This window comes from Cheilinus undulatus, linkage group 4, assembly GCF_018320785.1.
Source record: "Cheilinus undulatus linkage group 4, ASM1832078v1, whole genome shotgun sequence".
Taxonomy (NCBI): Eukaryota; Metazoa; Chordata; class Actinopteri; order Labriformes; family Labridae; genus Cheilinus; species Cheilinus undulatus.
The window spans coordinates 30,198,416-30,224,726 of NC_054868.1; the positions used below are offsets into that span (position 1 = coordinate 30,198,416).

Sequence of the window (26,311 nt, forward strand, 5' to 3'; positions counted from 1 at the left end):
GTTATGACACCATAAATGTTAATGGTGAGACAAAATGGGGACTTCATTATTGCCAGTCTTGAACAATGGTGACACGTACCAAGCAACGTGTCGGGAAAGCATTTGCCACCGTACATCATAATGCTCTGTTATTAATCACAGAAGACAGATCTTCAGTCGACTTTGTATCCTCTATGGATCAGTTAACTGAATCTTGCTGGGGAACACAAAGAAAACAACATAGGTTTTAGTTTACTTAAAGGATTCTGTTCTCTTGTCAACAAACATCCCAGACCATACAACCCGATATCAAAAACTGTGTCACTCTAAAAATAAGGTTTAGGATGGAATTTTTAACTGAGAGCTTAGCTGTCATTCTTGGTATTATGGTGCTTTGAAAGACTTAGAAGTTTAACTGCAGTTGTTTTTAGGTTTGCAAGTACCAGAAAGTAACCTTGCAAAGCAGATGAATACGCCCGTTTCCTTGTTTTTCACTGGCATTCATCTTGCAAAGCTTCCATCTGAACTGTTTGGACCCAGTTAGAAAGTGACAGGACCAATCAGTGCTGAGGGGCAGTACTTTCAGGCGCAGTAGAGTCATGACGTAAACAAGCAGCAGCAAGAGCTGGTGCAGTTATGGAGGAAGAGATTAGCGTGGACACTGCTAAACTGCCAGTTTTATCAGAACTTGATGACATTTCTTCGTTAAAAGAAAAAAGAACAGCAGTGAGTTGTTTTCTTTTCAAAAACGTCAAAAGTGGAGTACTTGCATGTCTATAGTCACCATGTTTCGCATTATTCCTCAGTAGCTGCGCATGCGCAGCTTGCTAGCGGCTACGTCACGTGCTTCGTTGCTCTGATTGACCTGTAGAGATGTGACGGACAGAACGTTCACCCAATTATACTCCGAGGATTTTTCAAAGCCTCTGCCTTTTCTCAGATGTTTCCTATTGAAGCTTTCCCAGATGGATGTGTGAAACACATCCATCTGACGTGTCAGGTTAACCAGAGAGGGTACATGTGAATTTATGTGTTTAATTGTTTTGAGATGTTCCAGATGAGACATAATCTGCATGTGCAGAACATGTCTGGTCTATGGTGGTCTACCGGCTCAAATAAATGATAAAGAAATACAAAAACATGTTTTTATTATTGATACCATCCCTGCTTGACTGTTTTAATAGAGGTGGGTTCATATGCATTTCAAGACAAATACAAACAAACTGGTGGAATAAAAAATGTCAAAAGACCATGGGAATGTGCTTTTATTAATTAAAGAATAAATTACAATAACAAGACATTAATGTATAAACAACAACTCAATGCAACACTGAAAGTTATATCCCATTGTGTCACAGCAACTTTGAAAAAAAGTTATGATAAATTTACAAATCGAGGTTCCACTGATTCATACTGATAAGAGACATGTTGAAATTTTACTGTCAGTTTTGTTACAGGACTTAAGACGGCAGCACTTTACCCGATGATATAGAAATTTCATGTTCATATCTCACGTTCAGACAGCTGCAGTAATGTGTGACCAGATTGGCCGTGAGCAAACAAGCAGAATGGACACAAGCATGCACAGATGAACACTGTTTTGACTTGATTTAAACATCTGACTGCACTAAGATCACAGGCAACTACTGTCTCTTTGTTGCAGACATCTTCCATCCCAAAACCACACAAACATCTGTAAATATGTAAAATTGTTTCACTTGAACAACTGTATTAATTAGAGATTAGATTTGTTAATAGTTTTGGTGTTATCATCCTCAAAAATAGACAGTACATGGCAGAACAATATGTTTTGTTTCCTGAAGGATACTTTGTAAACTTGTTTGTAGCTTAAAGAGCATGATTTGTCATTACACCAACACTTCAAAATATACTATTGAACATATGGTAGTGTTCATATGGAGGGATATATTAGTTTTCACTGAAAAAAGTTGAAGACACTTAACTGTTAACTTTGTTCAAATAATTGTGAAAAACTTAAAATCTCAGCAGTAGGAACAGGGAGGACAGGACTCTGAAGGGCCTGTTGCTCTGTTGAGTCAGTGGTTTAAAAGGTGGAGTGCTGCCACCTAGTGGCAAACCGAAGACTTGATCTTAAATTCTTAACATAAAAACTGATCTCTGAGTAAAAGTCCTGCTATGTTCAGTCAAACTTTTTATGGCACAAGGCATATAAGAATAACGATTTTTAGTCTCCTGAATGATAATCAGATCACATCAGTGGCCCAGTGTCCTTTGGAACAGAATAGTGAATACATTTGAAAGGCTTACAAAAATGAAAAACCTCTGCAGGGTGAGTTGTCTTCAAAGAATGAGGTCTGTACAATAACTCCGATATCTGGCCATGCTAGTGATGAAGGTTAATAACATGCAGCAGGCCTGTGATAAAAAGTCAGGTGCAAACACTTTGCAATACAAAGTATTTGGGAAAAATGTATTACATTTAACAGCTAATAGTTTTTTATAATAACATTCCTCCTTCATCACCAAAGAAAAATCACCTTTTCAAGTGAACTTAAGCACAAATGCTTTCAAACACTTCGCTTTACTCAGTACTCACTGCTGTGAACCAAAGTTTGTTGAGCTGAATTGTCCCAAAATGTTCAGTCTGCGTGCGCTTCTGCAGTGATTCATTGGCTCTGCAGTCTGCACAGTCATGCATTCTGAAGACCCTTTGAATACATGCACACACAGCTGCTCACAGCACTGAATTTTCTAAGTCACAAATGTCACAGCTGTGTCTCATTTTTGACACCAAAATAAAATTTAAACAGGTAAATGCATGTAAGCAAGTTTTTCTGGGTTCAACACATGATATCACATGTAATAATTGCTTAGCCCTCTTGACAGTAAAGCCATAGGGGATTGTTTTCCTTCTCAGAAAAATTGCAGCTTAGGATTTAGAAAGTGATTTGTGCAGATTCTCCTGCAGAGCTGACTAAACTATAATTGAAACAGTAATTATTAGTTAAATGTTCAGGGCAAATGAGCTTATTTGTCAGAAATAAGACATCAGTTGCTACACAACACTTCAATCTAAATAATAATGTGGCACTTTCTAAGCTTTACTACCTGTAAGATGTTCAAAAAAAGACATTGGCAGTAGATAAATTGTTACTTCTCTAATGGCACTATGACTCTGGGTGGGAGTGTCATTTCATTTCATTTCATTATAAATAGGTATAATGAAACAGAATGATACTGATATGATGTTTGAGGGGTTTGATATGTTTGGAGGGAGGAAGTGAGAGTAGAAGGCGATGGAGTTCAGAAAAAAATGACTAAATTACACCAAATTTTACTGAAGTTTCCAAGCATGCAGCAATGCCGCAATGACAATAAGTAAAATACTCTGTAGATTCATCAATCAGCTTCATTGTTCTTCTTTTGATTTCCCCTCTGAATGAACTAGACTGGCTGACTAACTACAGGTTGCTTTCTTGGGTGTCACTGGAGGATATGGGGTGCAGACCACCATTCTCGTTCAGTCTCTTGGCACGATAGGTTTCATAGTGAATATTATGGGTGACCTCCTTCAGATCCTGGAGGTGAGACCTAAAGAGAATGAGATAACCAAACACATAAAATACATGTAAAAAGTTTTAAACTATATGTACAACCTAGGCGCTACCAGTGTTAACAAGTTTTCTTTTCTAAATATATTTTTTTCATGCTTCAGCTGCACAGGGTGCTAATATTTAGCTCATTTATCAAGTCTGACTAGACCCAGGAGGCAATTTGAAGCAAAAAACACTCTTTTGTAAGTTGGTTAAAAAAAATGTATTTTTGCTCTCTTTGTGTCCCTCTGAGATAACAAAATTTGATTTTTAATTTCAAAAATCTAATCTGGCAAATAATGTTGTGATATTTCAATATTTTCCTGTACAAAAATAAACAGTATCATCAGTCTTCTCCTTAAAGAGTAACTAAACCCCAGACCAGTAATTTTGTCTGAAAACCTGTGTATAAGGGTATCTCAAGTTGGTGTGCCTCAGGGCTCAGTCTTGTTACCACTATTTACACTTTATATCAATAGTATCAGTCAAAATGTACCCCAATGCATATGTTAATTTATATACAGATGACACTGTCATGTATTGCTCTGCACCTACACAGCATCACTCAGAAGAAGCCTTTGATAATGTACTGGACACTATGTGAATAAAATCGAATCCTGATTTTAAAAACAATTATGTTTTTAAACTCGAAGAAAAAGTCGCTGAACCTGCCTTGTGTTACCACATATCAGGGTGATGTTAGTGAGTTTGTGTCTCTTCTAAACACCTATGTTCTTTGAGTGGTGAGTCTCTGTCTTTAAGTTTCATATTGAGCAACTTGTAACCTCTCAATGCCTTAAGTCTGTACATACTGTGTACCATGGGGCACAGAGGTTCATTACCAATCTAAAGTCCTTAACTCATCCTTATTTTCTGCATGATGGTGTCAGGTGGCCCTCTTAATCAAAGCGTAGATTTAATCTTTGGCATATCCTTATTTATAGGGCCATACTTAACCTTCTTCCATCATACTCGTGTGATGTTTTCAAGTGAAAAGTTCTGGAAGCCACAGTCTTCGTCCTGTGAATCAGGCACAAGACTGTTTTTGCTCATTATCTGTGCTCAAGGTTTATCTTGAAATCGGTAAAAGACGTTTCAGATACGCTGCTCCTGCCACCTAGATTCTGCTAAAGGAGACTCTATGTTTTGCAGAGCTGGTCTCTTTAAATCTTTCAATAAGTAGGCTAAATGTGATGGAGGATGGTGCTTCAGGTTAGTTTTCCTGGTTAAATAAATTTGAATAAAAAATAATTTTAGAAGTGTGGTGGTCAAAAGCTCCACATCTCAGTACAAAGTATTTAAAATCTTCATATTATGTTGGAAATATGCAGGGCAACTATGCTCTGTAGGTTGAATCCTGACTACTGCAATACATTTTCTGATTGTCTGATCAGCTTCTGTAACCATAGATCTCAGCAGAAACTGACATTCTTTTGGTGGCTAGTGTTTCAGAAGTAAATTTACCAACACAAATAAACCACATTTTCTTAAATCCAGGTTGATAACGTTGACGTTGTGTCTTCTACAGGAGCATATTCTCTTTTGAACTCAGGTGGCTCATAATAAGTCTTGCTTGGATTATTATGACATAATGGCTAGTAATCAAAAGGAGTGGAAAATGATTGGGCATGTATCTCTCCCCCTCCCAGCCCTGTCCATGATGCTCTATTTTTTTCAATTCCAGGGTGCATACACCTTGGCCAAGAAAGTGGTTTAGTTACTCTTAAAAGAAAGCTTTCATCAGCTGCAGCTCAGCTTCTTTTACATTGGATCCATGTTTCTGTTCTAAATAGATATATATATACATTCATCATACGTGTTGCCTCTAACTGCTCCTTAGATCCAATTTTTTCAATTGTGTTGTGTTACCTAATCTATTTAAAATAATATTTACCTGATCAGGAAGTCCCTCAGCAGAGCAAACTCACAATGATTGGAATTTTCAACTGCAATAAAAAATGGACAATGTCAAATTGATTTAATCTCTCAAGCCCTTCACTTGAGAGTATCACTGTTTTTTGTAAAACAAAGTAACTGTATTTTTTTAAAAGACTATATCACCCACCTTCTACAATTCCCCATGGTGTCTTCCTCCCAAGCACTCGTTTGCCATTCACTTGATATTCTTTGTCACTGCCCACCACAGCAAAGGGCATGGCCTCCTAAAGATAGAGACATTTTAACATGTGAGGTTCAGAGTACAGAAGAGAGCTGCACAAGGTTTGTGGCATAAAACAGACACAAATGCCCCAGTGTCCTGACATTTAGTTTAGAGGAAGCAGTACAGGAGAGACAGAGTGAGCTGAGTGAAGCGAAGGAATGGGAAAGACTTTATTGCTAGAACAGGAGTTATATTAACAGACAAATTTGTTTGAAGAAAGAACACTTACTCTGATCTTGTCATTGTCGCTCTTATCCTCCATGTCCTCATCAAACTCTTTTTGTGGGTAAAACTCAATCCCTCCCATCTCCAGCTCCTTCCTTACCTATAGATCACAAATCAACACACATTTATGACACATACACGAGCACTTAAACTTACATAATGGCTAATGCACCAGCCTAGTTTTAGTGGGGTCATTTTCCAACCTACCCGCTGTTTGAACTCTTGTCTCTCCTCAATGGTCAAAGTGTCTGCCTTAGCAATGACAGGAATAATGTTGACTGAGTGACTCAAGCGCTTCATGAACTCGACATCCAGCTGTCGGAGACTGTGAGGGACGGACAGACAAAAAAACAACCAAAGGACAGGACACCGATAAAAAGCATGTAAACAAGGAGATTCTCCCCAAAGGCTTGTATGCAACAGTGAAAAGATGATCAGGATAAGAGCAAAAGCGGACACAGAGAGATTTTATTTGTCAACTTCCATAAGTCGTTTTACTTTTATCTGCCCTTGTAGCAATTACACGTCTTACAGTGTGAATGCTACTGGGAAGTGGGCTCATTATTGGACAAAAGCTGTGTCCCAGTTCTTGTTTGTCTGCACACAAAACCTCCTGTCGCTCTCAATTACCTCAGCTAACAAGGATGTGATACACAGGCTGTGATACATAAAAGACTGTATCTGTTTTCAATTAAAGTACAATTTCACAGTTGTCAGCAGCAGCTAATCAGGAGGAGTTCAGAGAGAATAGAAAAGAGAGAAAGGTGTGTGTTGTCTACACTATAAAGAAACACACTTTATGTAGGGCTTTGTTAGTCTAAATTTAAGTGTTTAAGGCTTAAGGGACACGAATAGAGTGAGCTGTATTTCTAAATACATGCTGCAGATAACTCATAATACATCCCCCTACTTTAAAAAAAATGTTTTTTAGATGTTTTGTCTAATCCCAAATTTGAATTAAGTCAACTCACGAGTGTCCAGTTGGGGGAATGAAGTAAAGGCAGCAGTGCACCCTGGTGTCTGGGATGCGCTTCTTTCTGGTGATATTGACCTCCTCCTTAAGAAACTTTTCATATTGCTCATTGATGTACTTGGAGATGGGTTCCCAGCTGTGGATATAGAACAATATATCAGCTTTAAAAAAAAGGTTTCTCATGAAAAGGATGAGTGGAGAAGCGCTGGAGAAGAATTTGCCAAAAATAATAGAATACAGCTTGCTCAACTGCATGGCAAGAATACTGTTTGGAAATTGTTTATATGATTTTTAATTTCAGTATTAAAAAAAAAGTGTTTTGCACCTTTCCAATTTGAAAGCTTCCCAATTTCTTTTGTAAACAATCCACATGAATATTACTTAAGAATAACTGGTAGAGCTAAATGTGAGCTGAACTAAAAAATCATCAAATGTACTGTAGTTCTCATTTCCATCTCTGTTATAATGTGATTAAATAAGAAAAATGTGCTCGATATTATGTGAACTGGAGCATTTTCAGTTAATGGATTGCCAAACTCCTAGAAAAAAGTGAAGTTTTGTAAGATGACAAGTTAGTTAGAGGCTTTAATGAATTTTGAGTAGGAAAAACCTACCAGTTGTCGTTATTTATCTGATCTCCAAACCCTGGAGTGTCGACAACTGTTAACTTCATTTTCACGCCGCCCTCCTCAAGGACTGTAAAAAACACACAAAAAGATCATTGCTGTTTCATTTGTTAAAAAAAAAAAAAAAAATAGAAACATGATACAATCTATCTCACTTGATATGTTTTCATCTACGAGTTTGCTACATACTAAACCAGGGGTGTACAAGCTATTGTCTGAGGGCCAACTCTGGCCTAGGTTTTAGTTCTAATTGGCCCACAGCAAATTCTAAAATAAAAAGAAACATGGTCTGACCTGGAGCATTAGGGTCTGTGTCATCAGCTGGTAGTGCTTACAGAGAACTTCTCATAGGTGGTTATTGTTGCTAGGCTACTAAAGTTGATTTTAGTTTTCCTAGCTCTGTGTGCTCATATAACACTGTGAAGTAACCCTGGCCTAACAGAAGCAGCAGCTCTAGTCCTGGAAACTTTACCCTTGAAAAAAGTTGAGTCAGATCGGTTTCTTTCCCGCCAATCTGAGAAGTCCCTCCCCTTTTTAAATTTTGATTGGCAAGTGAGCTAGGAGTAACATTGATGTATGTAGTGCTCTTCCAAACATTAAACTGTTTTTAAATTAGAGTGCTTTGAATGGGTGGACAAAAACAGCTGATGCTGAGGGCGTTTCTTCCACCAAGGGCAGCGAGCGCTAAGAACACTGGACTACACTTGTTTTGAGTTTAAAAAAGGGCTCTTCCAGCGGAAAAAGCACCAGCTACAGATAAAGGCCCTTCAGCTTGCAATTGACTGTGTTGTATGTCTTGGTTTCAACACTTGGCAGTGGTCTTGTAAAACAACCTTTAAACCAGGGGGTTCAAACTAAAGGCCCAGGGCCAAATCCGGCCCGTGATACCGTTATACCCGGCCCGCAAGATGATATCATATTTTTATAAAAACTGGCCCATTGGTATGAGGTCTGCAGATTTCCTACAGTATAAATGTGTATTAGATTATATTATTAGATATTAGATTAAATTATTAGATTATAAATCAGAAAGGTGGGAAAAGATATTAATTTGTGTTATTATTTTTTATTTCATATTCTGACCTTTTCATCTCTTAACTTTTACTTTTTATATCGTATTTTGATCTTTTTGGTTCTCAATTTAAAATTCTTAGACATATTTTGTCCTTTTAAATTCCTGATTTTGACTTTTTAATCCCATATTTTGACCTTTAAAAGTCCTGATTTTGACTTTTTAATCCCATATTTTGACCTTTAAAAGTCCTGATTTTGACTTTTTAATCCTGTATTTTGACCTTTAAAATTCCTGATTTTGACTTTTTAATCCCATATTTTGACCTTTAAAATTCCTGATTTGGACTTTTTAATCCCATATTTAGACCTTTAAATTCCTGATTTTGACTTTCTAATATATTTGCCTTTTGAAAATGATTTTGACTTTAAATTTTGGGTTTTGCCCTTTTGAACTAATAAGTATGACTTTTTTTCTCAGATTTTGAGCCTTTCAACTTATCATTTTGACTTTTTTTTTTTAATCTTAAAATGATTTATCATCAGTGTTAAGTTTTTTTTTTTTTCAGTTTTTATTACTGGTTAAAATGAGGTTGACACTTTACAATTAAATGTTAGGCTGTTAGTCTCTCAGGTTAGAACTAAAATCAGTATCTGGCCCCTGCTGTAATTGACTTTGACAACTCTGGACCAAATAGTTTGGCCTTCAGGACGTCTCATTGCAGCAAATCTGGCCCTGGACTCAATATGAGTTTGACACCCCTGCTTTAAACAAACATTTTGACAAGAAAACAGGCATTCTGTCATGACTAAACTGAGGTGACAGTGTAAATGGTAAACATATTGACAACAATAATAAGGGATTTTAATTTGATGGCCGCAACACACCTCAAAAATATAGAGACAGGGCAGCAATAGGCTGAAAAAGTAAGTGGTACTAATGAAAAACAGCTGGAGGAGCATTTTGCATGTCTGGGTATGAAAGGCACATTTTTGAGAGGCAGAGTCTCTCAGAAGTAAATATGGGCAGAGGTTCACCAATGATTAAAAAAATGTCAAAAAATGGCATTGGATATTGAATATTCAACCATCTACAGTACATAATTATTATCAAAAGATTCAGAGAATCTGAAGAAATCTGTGCTCAAGGGACAAGGCTGAAGGTCAGTATTGGATACTTGTGATCTTAAGACTTCTCAGGCAACATTGCATTAAAAACAGGCATGATTCTGTACTGAAAATCACTACATGGGCTCAGGAAAACTTCCAGGAATCATTATCTGTAGGGCTAAATGATTTGCAAAAATAATTTAATTGTGATTTTTCCCCAAATACTGCAATTGCGATTTAAAATGCAATTATTCTTGGTCAATCTTAAGTATTTTTGACATATTTAAGCAATAAATAATTCCATAAATAAGACCATGTGTATTGAAAACAATTAAATTATTTCCGAAGCAATGAATCCATAGCAACATGAATCTGAATATGAAGGTGCAACAAGCTATAAACTATAAAGGAGGTGGCTGGGGTGGGGGAGGTGAGGCTGGCTACCAGCTGGGGTATGACTTTAATGAAGTAACGCTAGGCTTCATCACTTTTATTTAGAATGAGCTCACTATTTTTGCTTGTATTGCAAATGTGATGCCATTTGCTTTGTTTCAAGGCATTATCATTTTTGTCACTCATTCTGATTAAGAAAAACATATATAAAACACAAAAAAGGAGGATTTTTGTAAACTATTTTAAGAAAATTGACACTTAAATGTTTGCATAATGTGCATCAAATCTCTGCCACTGCAAAAAAAGAAAAAAAATTAAACTGGTATTTTGACACATCTCAAGTTAAAGAAATATTGCAACTTCGGCGATTTGAAAATTGTAGCAGGCCATATTGCGATTTAATCTAATTTGCGATTAATTGCCCAGCCCTAATTGTCTGTCAACACAGTTTGTCATGCCATCCACAAATGCAAGTAAAAGCTGTTTAATGTAAAGAGGAAACCATCTATAACCAATAGCCAAAAAATGCAGCTGTGTTCTCTGGGCCTAAGCTCATTTGAAATAGACTAAGGCAAAATGGAAAATTGTTCTGTTGTCAGATGTATCAAAATGTGGAATTCTTTATGGATACCACAGTCATGTCCTGTGGACTAAGGAGGAGAGGGACCATCCAGCTTGTTGTCAGTGCACAGTTCAATAGCCTGCATCTCTGATGGTATGGAGTTGCATTAGTGCCTATAGCATGGGCAGCCTACACATCTGGAAAGGCCCCATCAATGCTGAAAAGAATATTTAAGAGCAAAATATTATCCAATCCAGACGTCTCCTTCAGGGATGGACTGGCATATTTCAACTAAACAATGCTAAACCAAATACAGCATCAACAACAACAGCATGGGTGCGCAGTAGTAGAATCTGGGTACTGAACTAGCAAGCCTGCAGTCCAGGCCTTTTACCAACGAGAACATTTGGCGCATTATAAAATGAAAAACCAGCAGAGAAAACTCAGAACTTCTGAGCAGCTAGAATCCTATATCAGAGAAGAATGGGACAACATTCTTCTCCCAAAACTCCAACAACTAGTCTCCTCACTTTCCAGACATTTACAGACTGTCATCAAAATAAAAGGGGAGGCTACACAATGGTGAACATGGCCCCATCCTTCATTATTTAAATGTGCTGCTGCCATCAAATTCAAAATGGGTTCATATTTTTCATGAAATGGAAACGTCTCAGTTTCAACATCTTGTTTATGTTCTATTGTGAATAAAATACAGGTCATTGCATTCTGGTTTTATTTACGTTTAACACAGTGCCCCAACTTTTTTGGAATTAAGGTTGTACATCTACATGTTGTTGTCTCTCATGGGCGAGAGTGTAACAAAGTCAGGTCACTGTTAACTGCAGGCGTTCGCAATCATAGTCATCATGTAGCAGCCAACGCAGAGCTCTAACAGTTTGTTATACTAGTGTTGTAGAATCACTCATCATGATGCATGCATGTTCAGCCTCATTTCTTGGCTCATGTTTAAAATTAAGTAAAGAATCATAAGCTCCATATGAAAGACTTTACACCAAATAAATAAACACCATGCAAAGCTGTCTGAAAAAATAACCGGTTTGATACTAACAATAGGAGGGGGGATTTAAAAGTCAGATATTTCAAATGCTACACATGTGGCTTTAAATAGGATAATTTCCTCTCTTTTCTAGATTAATCAGTGCTATTTTTAAACAACTCTGCACCATTTTGTTTGTTCCAGCAGAAAGTTTTTTGTGTTTTGTTTTTATGACAGAAATTCAGAGGGGAGTAGCACAATCCTGTCAATCCCAAATTGAGCAGTGTTTACCTCTCCATGTCAGCTCTCAGTTTGGAGATTGTCTGGCATAACAGTAACATAACGTAAGGTCTTCTCCATTATGCAACGGTCCAGCTTGTACTGAGCTAGAAAAACTAAGAAAGCCTAAATCCTCTTTATCTCTTTATGAAACCAGTCCACTACTGTTAGAGACTTGATGCTTTTACCAACAGTGAAACCTGTCTGTCTTGTCTTCTTCTATAATGAAATTGTAACAGACAGACATATACAGACTGGCTGGATATTTATAAGCCTGCACTCTGAGAGGGTGGGTCCTGTGTCAAGCATGATTACAGTTTGTATTAAACAAATGATGCATTTAAAAAGCTCAACTTATCAAACCACAGTCATTTGAGAATGAACAGTTGTGTCACACGAGTATTAACAAATTTGTATTGAAGGCAACAAATCTGTCCGAAAGCATAGAGTTTCTCTGTCACTGAAAAATCCTTACAGCAAGGGACATTTCTCCCAGGAATTATTATTGTACGTCAAGGAAAGTCTGTGAGTGATGCAATGGAAATCATGGAGCCAAGAACAATATGTATTAGCTGATGACTGGAGGTTATTTGTCATGAATAAGTCAGTGTTTTAGTCATACAAGAGATTATGAAATGTGGTGAGGCTGCTCATTATAGAGCTCACATACTGTAGGTAATCATGCACAGCGAAATTCTACACATCACTGCTGATCTAGAAAGATGGATAAGTCATTTGTTATTCATGGACAAAGTCATTATAAAGCTCAGATAAATATAGAACACAACCCAGTGTTTATTATACAAAGGGACATGAGGCCTTAATAATGAAGCTGTTACTTATTGCTTCATAACTTAATGCATTATAAATGATAACAACATGTACCTATGTTTACCAACCCTTTTTACCACTTAAATAGACTAGTATTTTATGTGTAATGGTAAAAGTGTCTGAGGTATTTGGCTGTTTTTTTTGTTGTTTTTTGCTGTGCTGAGGTTTTCTTTGTATATCTGGTTGTGTTATCATATTTGGTTATAGTTTTTGGCTATCTTATGGTATCTGATTGTGTTGGGATCGTTTGGAAGATTTGATTTCCCTGGGTATCTGATGTGTTAATATTATCTTATTGTGTAGAATATTGTTAGCTTCAGTGTGTAATTCAGAGGGGTCTGGCTGCTGACCACAGATCTCAGATGCCCCCTCTTGCAGACCACTACTGTGAGACGCTGCCGATGTCAGAACGAAGTGATGTAATTTGCAGGTCACAGTCTGGCAAGTTAAATTTATGAAATAACCAAACTATAAACATTACAAATTCATATCATGAATAAAACTGAAAAAGGTCCGAAGTCTGATCCAGGATTGAATTATGTATAGACCCATTTTAGAAGTAGTCACAGGAAGGGTGTCTTGCTTTTAGCTTTGTTAGCTTTAGTCAAAGCTAATGTAGATACACTAGCTACCTACTTAACGTTACTATGTAAGCCAGTAAAGCTATGTTAAACCAGGCGTGTGTACATTGAGCAAATTTCATCCAATTAAGCCTCAAATTTAGAGTCCCATCAGCCGACCACAACCCAAATACGGCCCAACCTGCTGCTCCTGGCTGGTCTGAAGGACTTCTGAAATATTTGAATTTTGGTCATACGGCTCCAGACAGCTCCCACAGTGAGAGCATTGCTACAAGCAGAATCCTCAACTTTTGGAGCACATACATCATGCCCAACGGTCATGCATTGTAAGCAATTTAGTTGCACAATGTGAGCTGAGATTCTGCCTCGACTGTCACAGAGACGGATGAAATTGCACAGTGCATGCCCGGCTTTAGTTTAATAACGTAAGCTTTATCAAAAGTAGCTTAAGCTAATGTAGCTATGTAGCTAAATATGTAACATAGCTAAGCAGCTATGTGAGCTTTTGCAAGCGTGGAATAAGTCAACATAGCTAACATAGCTTCGTTAGCCTCACCTATGTTAGTTTCAGCTACAGAAACATTAGCCTTAGCTCAGTTAGAGTGTTTGCATGGAAGACAAGCTTTTTTCCTGTAAGCAGACTCTTTGCTCGGCTTTATCAAACATTCTGTAAAAGTTTTGCTGGTTGGGTTTTTGACTTTTAATTTTGGTGTCCTAACCCTTACCTTAACCTTTACCCTACCTCTATCCAGAAGTTTAATCCTATTTTGTTTTGAATGTTTTAGCTCGTATTTCCATGCTGATGGTGGAAGTCGGTGTCTCCTAGTAGTGGTCTGCAGGGGAGGACGTCTGAGATCTGTGGTCTGCAGCCTGACTGTCTGGGAATAATTTGGTAGAGGTTTTGATAGATGGTTTTGTAGTAATTCTGGGTTGTGCTGAGGTATTTGTTGTGTTTCCTTTATTGTTTTTGTTGCAGTAATTAATAGTGTTGGGGTAATTAGCATAATTTGTGTTGTGTTTTATGTTAATGCTCTAATTTTCAAGGTTCAAGATAAACTTTATTGTCCCACTACAGAGACATATGTCTTGGGCTCTTCACCTATGGTTTTTGGTTGTGTTATGGTATTTGGTGGTATATCTGTCTTTTCAGCATGTTTTATATCTGCTGAGCATGTGAAAGCATGGAATTTTTGATATGATCTCATTGCTTTTTTTGGATTTTTTTTCTATTTGTATATGATTTCTTGAAGAGTTATGAGTGATTTTCTGTGGACCACTGTAGTATTAAATTCTTTGAAATATGTGACTTATGAGTATTGTTTCTGTTAATTGTCAGTTGTCTATTGTGTTATATGTTTATGGTGTTGAATGTCAACGACTGTTATGATGTCTGTGGAGACAAATTTCCCTCCTTGACAATAAAAGAAATCAATCAAAAAATCTATCTATCTATCTATCTATCTATCTATCTATCTATCTATCTATCTATCTATCTATCTATTTTTCACCCTTATTAACAATGCAACATCATATCCTCCCTATCAGCCCAGTATGGGTACGTTTCATTAAAGAGGGGGTATTATACTTTCTGATTTTTAAAACATAAATATAAAGTCACAATGTTGAGTGTCCATACTTCAGGTCTGCAAATTTTCAAACCGCAAGATAAACATATGTGGCAGAAATCTTGGAATTAGAGTGTAAACTGATGAAAACGGTTTGTTGGGAATCTCTCTGAGATCTTCCTGAGACAAGATTTCGATGGAGCGAAGTGATGAGGTCATCGCAATAGGATCTCCTGACTGGTTTGTACGTGCTGCCGGCAAAGCAGAACAGACTGCCCTCACAAGGCCTTTTAGCCATTTAGTCACCAGTAATTAAACACTTACCAAACAGATATGTCCTGCTCTACCCTTCGCTGCTGCTGGTTTTCTTCCCCCTCTCTCTCCAAACTATCAGTGTCAGACTCCGGGTCTAACACGTACGGACGCATATCAAAATTCACCATATTTTACTCAGTCAGACAGGTTCATTCAAAGTTTACAAGTTTTAATGATAATAAAGTTTTTTGTAGGATGCCAGTGTGAGAAACATGAGGAGTTTTTTGAGCTGTTATCCATGTGAAGCTACTACATGGGTATCAGAGAGATGCGTAAAGCCTTGAAAAAAAGGCATAATACCCCCACTTTAAACATAAACGTAGTTTGGCTGATATTAAAAGGTTTAATTGGTTATTACCTGCATTTTAACCCTCTGACTGATCTTCCTTATTGGTAGTCACTCCTGACAGGACTCATGTATTCTCAAACCCTGCTTTGTATCAATGAAACTTCAGTTTGACTGAAAATCCAGACCCACATCATTACTAAAATCCGACAAGCCGATCTTTGTAAAATTTGTACATTTAAAAAAACATAAAGCTATTATTCTAGGCAATGCAACCACAATGAACATTCAGTTTTAGTCATTGTGAGTAAAACCACCAGCATTGATGAGAGTCCCTATCAGTGAATGGATGAAGCCTCTCACACAAAGTACTGACTCTGTAGCAAAATCAGATGTTGACAAAAGAGGGTTGTAACTCAGTTACATAAATAGACTTGCTCAACAGCTACCAGGCTGCACATATATGGTGTAAATTAACTAGGCCATGTAGGACTGCTTTGATGATGGTCAAAGATAGTTCTTTTTCTGTGAGAAATGAAATGCTGCTATAAATGTCTGGCTCTAAAGAAAGAACAGCAACTCTCTGGCTTCACTCACCATGGGACACTGCTTTGATCTCTACAGTTTTGGGGATCTTCTCATCACGGGCCCATCCTGCGCTCTTCCTGCTCACCTGGGACTTGAAGAGGGTGTTCACCAGAGTTGACTTTCCCAGACCACTGTGACCTAAGACAAGAGGAAATGGGATAATGTTACGAAAAAGGCAAAAGAGAAAGAAAAGGGTTTATGAAGAAATAAAATGAAATACAAAAGAAACACTGTCCAGGCATGAAGGAAGAATTTGGACTACTTTGCTTTCAAAAGATAAAAAAGGTAATAAATAAATAAATAAAAATACAAGGTGTTGTTACCCATAAACTTGGTCCTGTCTCAAGCTCACATTTCTATTCTTCTTATTAGCATGCCTCTGTGACTTACCAACAACCATGATATTAAAGTCAAAGCCAGTCTTCATGGTCTTCTTCCTCATCTGCTCAATGATGGTGTCAATGCCAATATATCCAAGCAGTGTGGATCCACTGCCGGTGCTGTGGGAGCCGCCATGACTGTGACCTCCATTGTGTACAGCAGTGTGAGCCCCACCATGGCCTGGCCCGTGGCCTGGCCCATGCCCCACACCGTGACCCACACTGTGACTACTGACATCTCTGCTAACATCTCTGGGGCCGTGACTCCCGATGGGCACTGGGATGGCACTTGGAGGAGGAGGAGCAGAAACGCCTCCGCCAACACCTGGGCCCTGGGGTGGGAATGGGCTGGAAGGGGATGGAGCCCCCACATTCGGTGGCTTAGCAGGGACGGCTGGTTTTGGTCTCACTTCTGGGGGAACTACGTCTGACATGTCTAGAAATGGAAAAGAGGACAAAAATAACACTTTTCGTTAATGGGAAGTACTTCCAAATGACTAGAAAGTAGGCCAGTGGAGCCATCTGAGGCCTCTCTACCCTTTTACATGTTCTTCTTACAGCGTTCTTCAAGGGTTGGTTCAACTAAATTAATTAAAGATGCATCCAACCATGCTAAAGTTTGGTTAAGACATCTAGCTGAGGAATAACTTAGGAATATTCTGTGAAAAAGATGGACTTCTTGATTATTTTCAAATGGATGCACAGAATCTTAATTTAAGTGAAATGAGTATTATTTTGATCAAACAGAGCTACATAAAAAACATTTCTTCATTGATATCGTTACACAGTTCAGCATTTCCATCATCAGTTATGTTATCCTCAGACTTAATGCTAACAGTGTCTGGTACTAGAGAGAACAGTAATGCTTAAACAATGTTTTTGCATATTATGCAGGTACGGTGTCAGTGTGGATGATAACAGGACATTTAAGTTGTCAATAACAATTCCGCTAATGAGTTTACATGTAAAAAAAGCTATTGGCACATAGGCTACATTTAAGATTGTGCGTAACTCTAAAATATTTCATTTTATGCTAAAAAAGCCAATGTGGAACAGCTAGTATTCAGCTTGGGTAGATGACCAGAGTTTTGGTGCAAGTCAAGCCAGATTAGTGCTGCTGTACATAGAGTGACAGATTAAAAGTGCGGAAATTCCTCTCAGGTTTTAGATGCTGTTTTTTGAAAATATGAAGTTTACTTAAAGTCTGCATTAAGGTAGACTCAAAGACTTAAGGGTTTTGGCTTAATTTAACAGAGTCCTATGAAAAGTCACAGAGCTCTAACAACAAGGTTTGTGACTTGTCCCTGTCTTTTTGGCATTCAAAAGCAATTCATAAATCAAGTAATTAATGGAATAACTCATAATGAAAATGTTTTAGTTGCAGCCCTGATGAGTACCACACCTATGACTCCACTTGCATGTCAGTTTAGTTAAAAGAACTCCAATAAACACACACTTAGTGTCAAGATTTGGCATGAATCACAAACCAAGCACTACCACTACCATGCAAATGTAAACTGGAACATCTGTTTCATATGAGCTGATACTTCAGTGAAGCAAACAGTGCAGGCAGATGGTTAAAGTAACAGAGATGAGGTTGCGCCAAGATGTAGAAAACCTCAGGCCTGCAGGGAGTACACATGAAGCAGCCTGCTGCTCTGCTCCAAGTCACAGACACAGATCATACAGGTCACTGAGGCAGAGGCTGTCACTTTGATTCACTACACTCAGTAGTCATGGAGCCCTGCTCCCCCTCTCTCACAGACCCTCTACTCCTCCTTCACTCACACATTCATACATCAGCATATTTATGTAGCATTAATTACAAGATAATTACTGAAGGGTTATCACACTTTCATGTTCAAACATACACGAGCTTATGAGGCTTCCCTAGCAAAAAAAACTGTGAGCTGTTTCCTTTCAAAGATAAAACTGTCTTTCTGCTCAGTGTGCTCACACAGATGAACGTTTAGTATGTCACATTGTGTATCCATATTCAGTAAAAGCGCATTTACTTGTTTGAATACAAAACAAGGGGCTGGCTCCATCACAGCATGTCGACCCCATTGTCTCTCTGTAGTCATGCTGGATAAAAAAAGACGTTAACAGCTAACGGCAGCTCCGTGTTAGCTGCTAGCTTTCAGTCTAAAGGCTAACACTCGGCTGCGCGGATGTGGTGTGTCACACTTACCGATTCCCGTTCAATTGAACCGCAAATCAAAAGAGAACACCGATTTTTGTTGACTGGCCGGTCTGGAGTCGCTCAGGGTCCAAGAACAAACGAAGAATAACCAAACACAGAGATAATAAGATGAGGAGCGGTCATGTGATTTGTCCGGGTACCTCTTCTCTCCTTCCCTCTGGCCGTGAGCCCCCCTTTACCGTTACCAAGGCGACAAGAGGAGAGGGAGTGGGGAGATGCAGCGCGCGTGCGCAGTGTTACTACCTCGAAGGGACAGTTTTTTGGTACAGCTTTTTCTGTCAACGACAGAGGCTCATATTTTAGGCCACATTTTTGTATCTGACGGAGCAAGTCAAATCTGATCATGATGGCATACACGGAAAGTTTTTAAAATGTTTTAAAGGGACACAATATTCTTAACTTGACTGAGGTCAGTGTAATTGATAAACTTAAATATGTCTAATTTCTGAGTTTTAATTTTACAAATAAATAAATATTACAGTTGATACTATATATAGAAGTACTCATTTAAAGACGGGATGACGCAGATGGCACATTACAGAAGTATCGTCTGATTACAAATAACGCACTTATGAAGAACTAATAATGGCCTATATTATCTCATAATTTTTTCCCATACTTATTTCATACTATAAACACCCCGTACAACTTTCAAATTACTTTTTTAGTATTAAGCACTTGGTGTACTTTAAAATCAATCCCAGAGTTTGTGCATATTGAAATTCCACTTCAATGGAATAGCAAGAACTTGGAGTCAAAATGCTCCATTACATGCTTAAGTTTGTCATTTTAGCAAAGTAATTGTACAGCTATTCTGTTGAGAAAAAGTACAATATTCTCCCCCTTGGATATTTTACCTTTTTATTTATTTCATGAATCAGTCATGGTCAATATAATTTGGCTTTTTTGACAAAAAATAAAAAAACAAAAATTAATGTCAAAGTGAAAACAGATCTCTACAAAGTAATGTCAATTAAATACAAATAAATCATGGAAAATAAGTGACTGCATAAATATTCACCAAGTGGCTCACCTTATTCAGCAGAGGTCCAGCCAACTGGTGATAGTAGTCTCACAATGCAGTGCAGTGAATGTGTCATTGTAGTATAAATACAGTATACCTGTGTCTGGAAGGCCCAGTCTCTGGTAAATCAGTATTCCTGGCTACCATTACACCATGAAGACAACAGAACACTCCAAGCAGTTCAGAGAAAACTTTATTGGAAAAAAAAGTTTGGGGATGGATACAAAAAAAATCCAAGGTATTGAACATCCCCCAGTGTTCAGTTAAATCCTTCATGAAGAAATGGAAGGAATATGGCACATGTGTACATCTGCCTAGATCAGGCTGTCCTCACAAACTGAGAAACCCTTCAGAGGGAGACTACTGGCAGAAGCCACCAAGACACATATGACTACTCTGAAGGAGTTACAAGCTTCAGCAGCTGATATGGGAGAGACTCTGCATACAGCTGTTGTCCAGGTTCTCTAAAGCTTTATGGGAGAGTGGAAAAGAGAAAGCCACTGTTGAAGAAAAGTCATGTTAAATCTCAACTAGAGTTCACCAAAAGGCATGTGGGAGACTTCATGGTCAAAAGGAAGAAAGTTCTTTGGTCTGATGAGACCAAAATTGTGCTTTTTGGCCATCAGACAGGATGTTATGTTTGGCCGCAAACACCAAACACTGCACACCACCACAAAAACGCCATCCCCACTGTGAAGCACGGCGGTGGCAGCATCATGTTGTGGGGATGCTTCTCAGCAGCAGGTCCCAGGAGGATTGTAAAGTTAAAGGGTACAGTGAATGTGGAAAAATAAAGGAAATCCCAGATGACAATCTTATTCAGTTTGCAGGAGAACTACAGCTTGGGAGGTTTATTTTCCAGCAAGACGATGACCTGAAGCATACAGCAAAAGCTACACAGAAATGGTTTAAAGACAAAAGGTAAATGTTCTGGAGTGGCTGAGTCAAAGCCCAGACCTCAATCCAATAGAAAATTTGTGGCTGGACTTGTAAAATGCTGTTCATGCTCAATCCCTGCACACCTGAAAGAGTTTGAGCAGTTTACAAAGAATCATGGAGTAAATTGCAGCGTCCACATGTTCAAGCCTGATTGAGACCTATCCACAAAGACTCAATGCTGGGATTGCAGCCAAAGGTGCATGTACTAAAAACTGACTTGAGGGGGGTGAACATTTATGCAGTCACTTATTTTTATTTAACTGACATTACTTTGTAGAAATCAGTTTTCACTTTGACATTAAAGAGTTTTTTTTTTTTTCAAAAGAACCAAATTATATTGACCATGACCGATTTATAAAATCAATAAAAGCTAATTTATATCTTGCAGTGCTGGGATTTTGTTAAAAGTGTATTGTAATTGATGACTTATCATGTTTGAAGCTTTTTTTTTTATAAAAGTCTTGGTGTTGCAAATTTAAATTCAACCTTCTTGTCAGCTTATTTTTTAACAAAGCATGATGAAGTCTGCAATCTTTTTATGACAAAGTTGAAATGCTTAGAAACTTTCAGATAATTATGCCAAAAATATTTAGCCAAAATGGGATGGAAGGCATAAAAGTAAACAAGCACTAGATGAAAACTATTTCTGAGGATATTAATTCAGTAACTTTGCACAAAATTAATTTGGCAAGGGTTGAAACCTCTAAAATCTATGCACCACAAAGGTAGGGTTCCTTTCCTGTGGATTAACTCAGCCCACAATAATATACTAGTAAACCAGAAGGATCATGAAATCATATCTTTGTGGACAAAGTCACCTTCATTTCATCTTACTTGTATAAATTAAGCTCATATATTAGCAGGTCTATCTCTATGATGACTAAGCAAACTATCTGCTGATGAAGACTGTGTGTTACAGCTGACACCTGCAGAAACAGCTGGTAAGCGGACCTATAGATGTGTTTGTTTTGTAGAACAAAATACTGAACAGTTCCCCTGTAGGGAGCCTCTAAAGGCTATTCAGACTAACCTGAGTATGATCACAGACCAGCCATCAACATACAGTATTCAGAAGGACACGGTTTAAAGTATTCATAACTTAATTTAAAGGACCATAAAGTCACCAAACAATAAAGCGTTCCTGAGAGTTATACAAATGGCCTAAAATACAGGTGAAATTCTTTGAAAATAACACAGACATCTGATTCAGACTTTGCTGTGTTTCATCATTACTTTTGGTTTTAAATCATAACTTTACCAAACAGTAATTACTGAAAATGAGCATGGGTTTCTATAGTAAAATAACTCTGACAAGGGCTATTTTACAGGCAGGAAACCACAGCTGTGTTACTCACACTTATCTCAGAGTTGCCCTGCTTTCATCCTTCCTGTGACTTTCTTCCTGCATGTTTTTGTTGCATTTGTTTGTCTCTGTGGACTCGCTCTGATAGTCTGCTAACCAGCACTGTCATGTGTCTCTTCAGCAGGTCTGTTACTCTGCTGATAAGGAGCAGTCCCCCAAATCCCTCTGCTATCCTCTTGACCACCCCTGCATATGAGAGCTCGCCCCCTTAGAAAGAAAATTATTAAACTCTTATCCTCAAAAGACCTAAAGAAGTGGATGAAAAAATGACTTAGTTGTGTGCTTTGTAATAATTGTTCAGTTAAAGGCTTGAAAATGTTTTTTGAGATCTCCGTACTCACCCACATACACTGAACCTGGGTAATACATGGTGACATAATAAGGATCTTCTGCTTCCTCCGTGAGAAAAGCTCTGCCTGCTGGGAAGTTATTCGCTTGCTGTAGTGGAAGAGGAGCTGCTGTTGCCGTAGTTTCGTTTGATCTCTTGCATGCTTTGTGGTCTGACAGCCGCTCTGAACTGATGCCAAACTTGTTTGTGTTGAATGAGCATTGTGCTGCAGAGGACGGCCAGCTTACATCACACTTCTCTGGCTGGCACTCTGGTAGATTTGCAGGCAACCTGCTGTGGTCGGATGTGGCAAAAACATCTGTCTGACTGCCATTGAAACTCATCAGTGTGCATGTTTCAGACAGTTTGTGATCTAACTGGTGTTTTTCTGATACAACATCCGGTTCTGATGTGAAGCACTGAATAGAATCAGGTCCGGAGACCTCCTGTGATCGAGGAGACACCAGACACGTCTTTAGTCGATTTAATCTGTGTGCTCTCTGAGGAGACTCTGTTTTCTGATCGATTGCTTTTGACTGGTAATCCTTTGAAACACAGTCAGGCTGAGTTACTGCAAGCTTCACATCAATCTGTGTGCTTCGACCTGACCAGAGTCTCAGTTTCTGAGGAGACTTTTGACATGGATTCTGTGGGAGCATATTACACAAACTCCTCGCTGTTTCCTCTTGAGGCCTCCTGAGATTCGTGCCTGATATTGTTTTTACTTTTGTGTCATCATTCAAGTCAAACTGTCTTCTCCGGATCTCAATATTGGGTGAGACAGATGGCTGTTTCACAAGAGGCTCTGTGGAAAATGACATTTGGGGAATCTTTTGTTTCTCTGAAAATCTTTGCTCGTTTGATTGTTCATTTGCAGGAAACACTGCTGTGCCAGTGTGAGCAAAGTCTGCACATTTCCTGTGAGGGTTGAGGCCTGACTGGGCAACCTGTCTATCAAACCTTGGCTGTGTTTCCTTCTCAAAAACATTGGCAAACTTTGACTCTGAATTCAAAGTTTGCATACCTGTTGTGCCACTTTGCAGGAGCTCCTGCTCCTGTTGGATGTTTGACTTTGGTTTATGGTTTGCAGTGATGCCCAAATTCCTATGTGGAGGCTTTGGTTGCTCTTTTGCATTCTGCTCTTTTTTATCCAAACAAACTTTTCCTTGTGGTAAGCAGGAGTTCTGATTCATGCCTGTGTGCCTTTGTGAGCCTCTGCATGTCATGAAAGGAACTCTCCGCAGCACAGGATGAGTAAAGTCCAGTAACACTGCTTGGTCTAGGACGTCATGCTTTGCCTCAGTGGAGGATCTCTGTCTGAAGGACTCAGACTCTTTTTTAGGGTTAGATATTGTTATCGATCTTGCACGTCTCGCTTGAGCAACTGGGGAGGGTTGTTTGCCTCCTTGGCTGTCCATACTCATCCCTGTCGGAGACGGACTCAGTCTGGGTGTTGGGACAATCAGGGTCGGAGAAATGCTCGGTTTGGGTGGAGGCTGGTGCAGAAACGATGAAGGATCACTGAAATGTGAGGCAGAGGGATGAAGAGAATCTCTTGGCTTTGGCTTCAGAGAAGTGGGAGAGGAATTTGGCTTCTGAGCAGGAGAAATGGAGATGAACGGCTTTGTAGAGTGAAAAGTTTTAGGTTTGGTTCTTGGGAGGGTTGAAGCTCTTTCTGCATGGTTTCTCTGTGAGTAATGACATGATATGCTCCAGGAGGGCAGACAAGGTGTCTGCGAACAAATTGGGACGAATGATCTAGAGCAGAAATAGGGAAGAAAAAAAGGAATTTATGACAATATTTACTTTATTCTATAAAACTGAACTAGAACAGGAGCTAAAGAACAGTTACCTTTCACACTGGTTGCTGATGTGTTTTTCAGAGATGATTCCCCTCTCATCAAATGAACGGATCTGGATGGGTTTCTTTTTGACGACGGGAGATGAGAGGGAGAGAGGAGGGGAGAAACATGCTGATGGGTGCTCCTTCGCTTGTTTGGAAGATGCAGATGTTTTTGGGATTGAAGGTGCCAGATGGTTGAAAACACTCATCCTGATTTACAGGAGACAGACTTATTACACTCATCAGTTTAAAAAAAAAAGAAAACAACAACATGCAGTCAGACACATTGTCATTGATTTGGCAAAATGTGTTCAGTCTGAAAGACAGTGGTGAAAGAAATATTTACATCCATTTTTATGTTTCTGTGTTGACAACAGGCTTACTGGAAGCATTTTAGTTTAGGTATTTCTCTGGGGCTAATCTTGTTAATGTAATATCTCAAGAAGCTTTGAGGGTTTTTGGTCAAGCTTTGCATAAATGTCCACTCTGTTTTTTTTTTTTTTTTTTTTTTTTTGCATTTTCATGGAAATTTGGGTAAGTTGTTTGGATGCTTGGGAGAAGTTGTCTGGGAACTGTCAGGTATTTTCATGAGAATCTGGGAAATTTATTTGGGGAATTTGATTGGGAATTTGGGGATAAGGTGCTGTTTGAAATTTTCAAGAATTTTCATGGAAATGTTAGAAAATATGTTTAGATGTTTGGACGTTTCCATAATTCTGACGGAACTTTGGGGAATGTATTACAATTTTGGGAACTGCTAAGAAATTTTATTGGGAATTTGCTTTGGGATTTGAGGACTTTACTTTAAAATTTTCAGGAATGTACATATATGATGCAGTTATGTGGTGGATTTTTTTTTTATTTTGAATGTTAAGACTTAATGAAAAAAGTTTCCATTAAATGCTTCGTAATTTTTAAAAGAAAATTTCAGGTTATTTTCATGGGATACCTTAAAAATATGTTGAAGAGCTGTCACAGTAATTTCAGGTAAGTTCTTTGATATCTTAGGGAATTTCTGTGGAGTTGGAAAGAGAAATTTCCAAGATAATTCTGTTCAAAGGCAAGGCTGATGTTTTATCTAATCAGGTCCTACTTATCCCAAGTAGGAGGTTAACACTGATTTGAATTAATTAAAACCTTTTTAATCAAAAAAGCAAAAACAAAAACAAGCTTTTAAAAATGTTTAAAAATGTGATGAATATGATTGCGTTGTGGTTGCAAGAAGTGATGAAGTTTTTCTTAGGTGCTACTTCAAGGTATAGTGTGTAAAACTGAGCATACTGGCAACATCTATCAGTCAGATTCTAGACTGCCATGCTCACTTCTGGTGGTAACTGTGGCAACTAGTGACATTTTTAAAAGTGAGTATCTGTTATTTGGTTCTTTCGGTTGTACTGTAATAACATCGTTGCTCGTGTTGTGCTTAATCTTAGATGTATGTCGCTTTGGACGAAAGCATCTAATAACATCAAAGACTGAAAAATACGTAAGATGCAAAAACAGGAGCCTCTAATTTAATCAAACGCTGATTTAGACAGGCCTACTCATAAACATTATGTTTACTTTTTACCAAGTTTGTTCCATGAAATGCTAAATATTACACACTGCACCTTCAACTGTGAATTTGATATCTCAAGAATGCTTAGAGGGATACTTTCATTACAAAATGTTTAATCTAACCCATGGATGAACTGATCAGGTTTTGGAAGACATAGGTCATAATGAAGGTCATTTAGTCTCATGTTTGTTCTTTGCTTTTGAATGCAGGGATTCTCTTCAAACTTTGCACAAATGTCCATTCTAAATGATCAACCTCATTTATACTTGTGTATGGATAATTATCATTTAATCAGGTTAAGGTGAAGTCTCTTTTAGACTCTCATTGTTTTTATGACAGTTGTCACTGATTGTGGGTTGGCATTGAAATTAAAAGAACAATACGTCCCTCTCTAATGAAGTCAAGTGTAAAAAAAACAGAGAAGCATAAAGACTAAATATCAATCCAGGCACAGCTTCCAATAATAGTTCAAAAATATTCCACACAACTTTTGAATACATCAAATAGTCTAACAGCTTTGTTCTGAAACTTCAAAAGAATTATCATCACAAATTCTTACACTGAAAGATGACAGAAGTTAGTGGTTTTCCAGTGGTGGAAATCAGGCACTGACCTG

General features: G+C 38.2%; 1 protein-coding gene across 3 annotated transcripts; it reads right to left on the reverse strand.

Moving 5' to 3' along the window:
• Positions 1 to 1,164: 1,164 nt before the first annotated feature.
• sept3 (septin 3) lies at positions 1,165 to 24,338 on the reverse strand. Of its 3 annotated transcripts, none has more exons than XM_041785705.1 (11): positions 24,147 to 24,338; positions 22,308 to 24,052; positions 16,448 to 16,873; positions 16,067 to 16,195; positions 7,528 to 7,609; positions 6,912 to 7,049; positions 6,148 to 6,265; positions 5,945 to 6,040; positions 5,620 to 5,716; positions 5,449 to 5,500; positions 1,165 to 3,552 (listed from the first exon to the last, which is right to left on the reverse strand). In XM_041785705.1, the coding sequence occupies exons 2-11, from the start codon at positions 23,716 to 23,718 to the stop codon at positions 3,423 to 3,425; spliced, it is 2,679 nt and encodes an 892-aa protein (XP_041641639.1). In that variant the 5' UTR covers positions 23,719 to 24,052; positions 24,147 to 24,338; the 3' UTR covers positions 1,165 to 3,422. The 3 variants fall into 3 exon arrangements, with proteins under 3 accessions (XP_041641639.1, XP_041641640.1, XP_041641641.1); XM_041785706.1 differs by lacking the exons at positions 22,308 to 24,052; positions 24,147 to 24,338 and adding exons at positions 18,629 to 18,813; positions 21,959 to 22,031 and having other exon boundaries at positions 1,166 to 3,552; XM_041785707.1 differs by lacking the exons at positions 22,308 to 24,052; positions 24,147 to 24,338 and adding an exon at positions 21,959 to 22,080 and having other exon boundaries at positions 1,166 to 3,552.
• Positions 24,339 to 26,311: the final 1,973 nt, after the last annotated feature.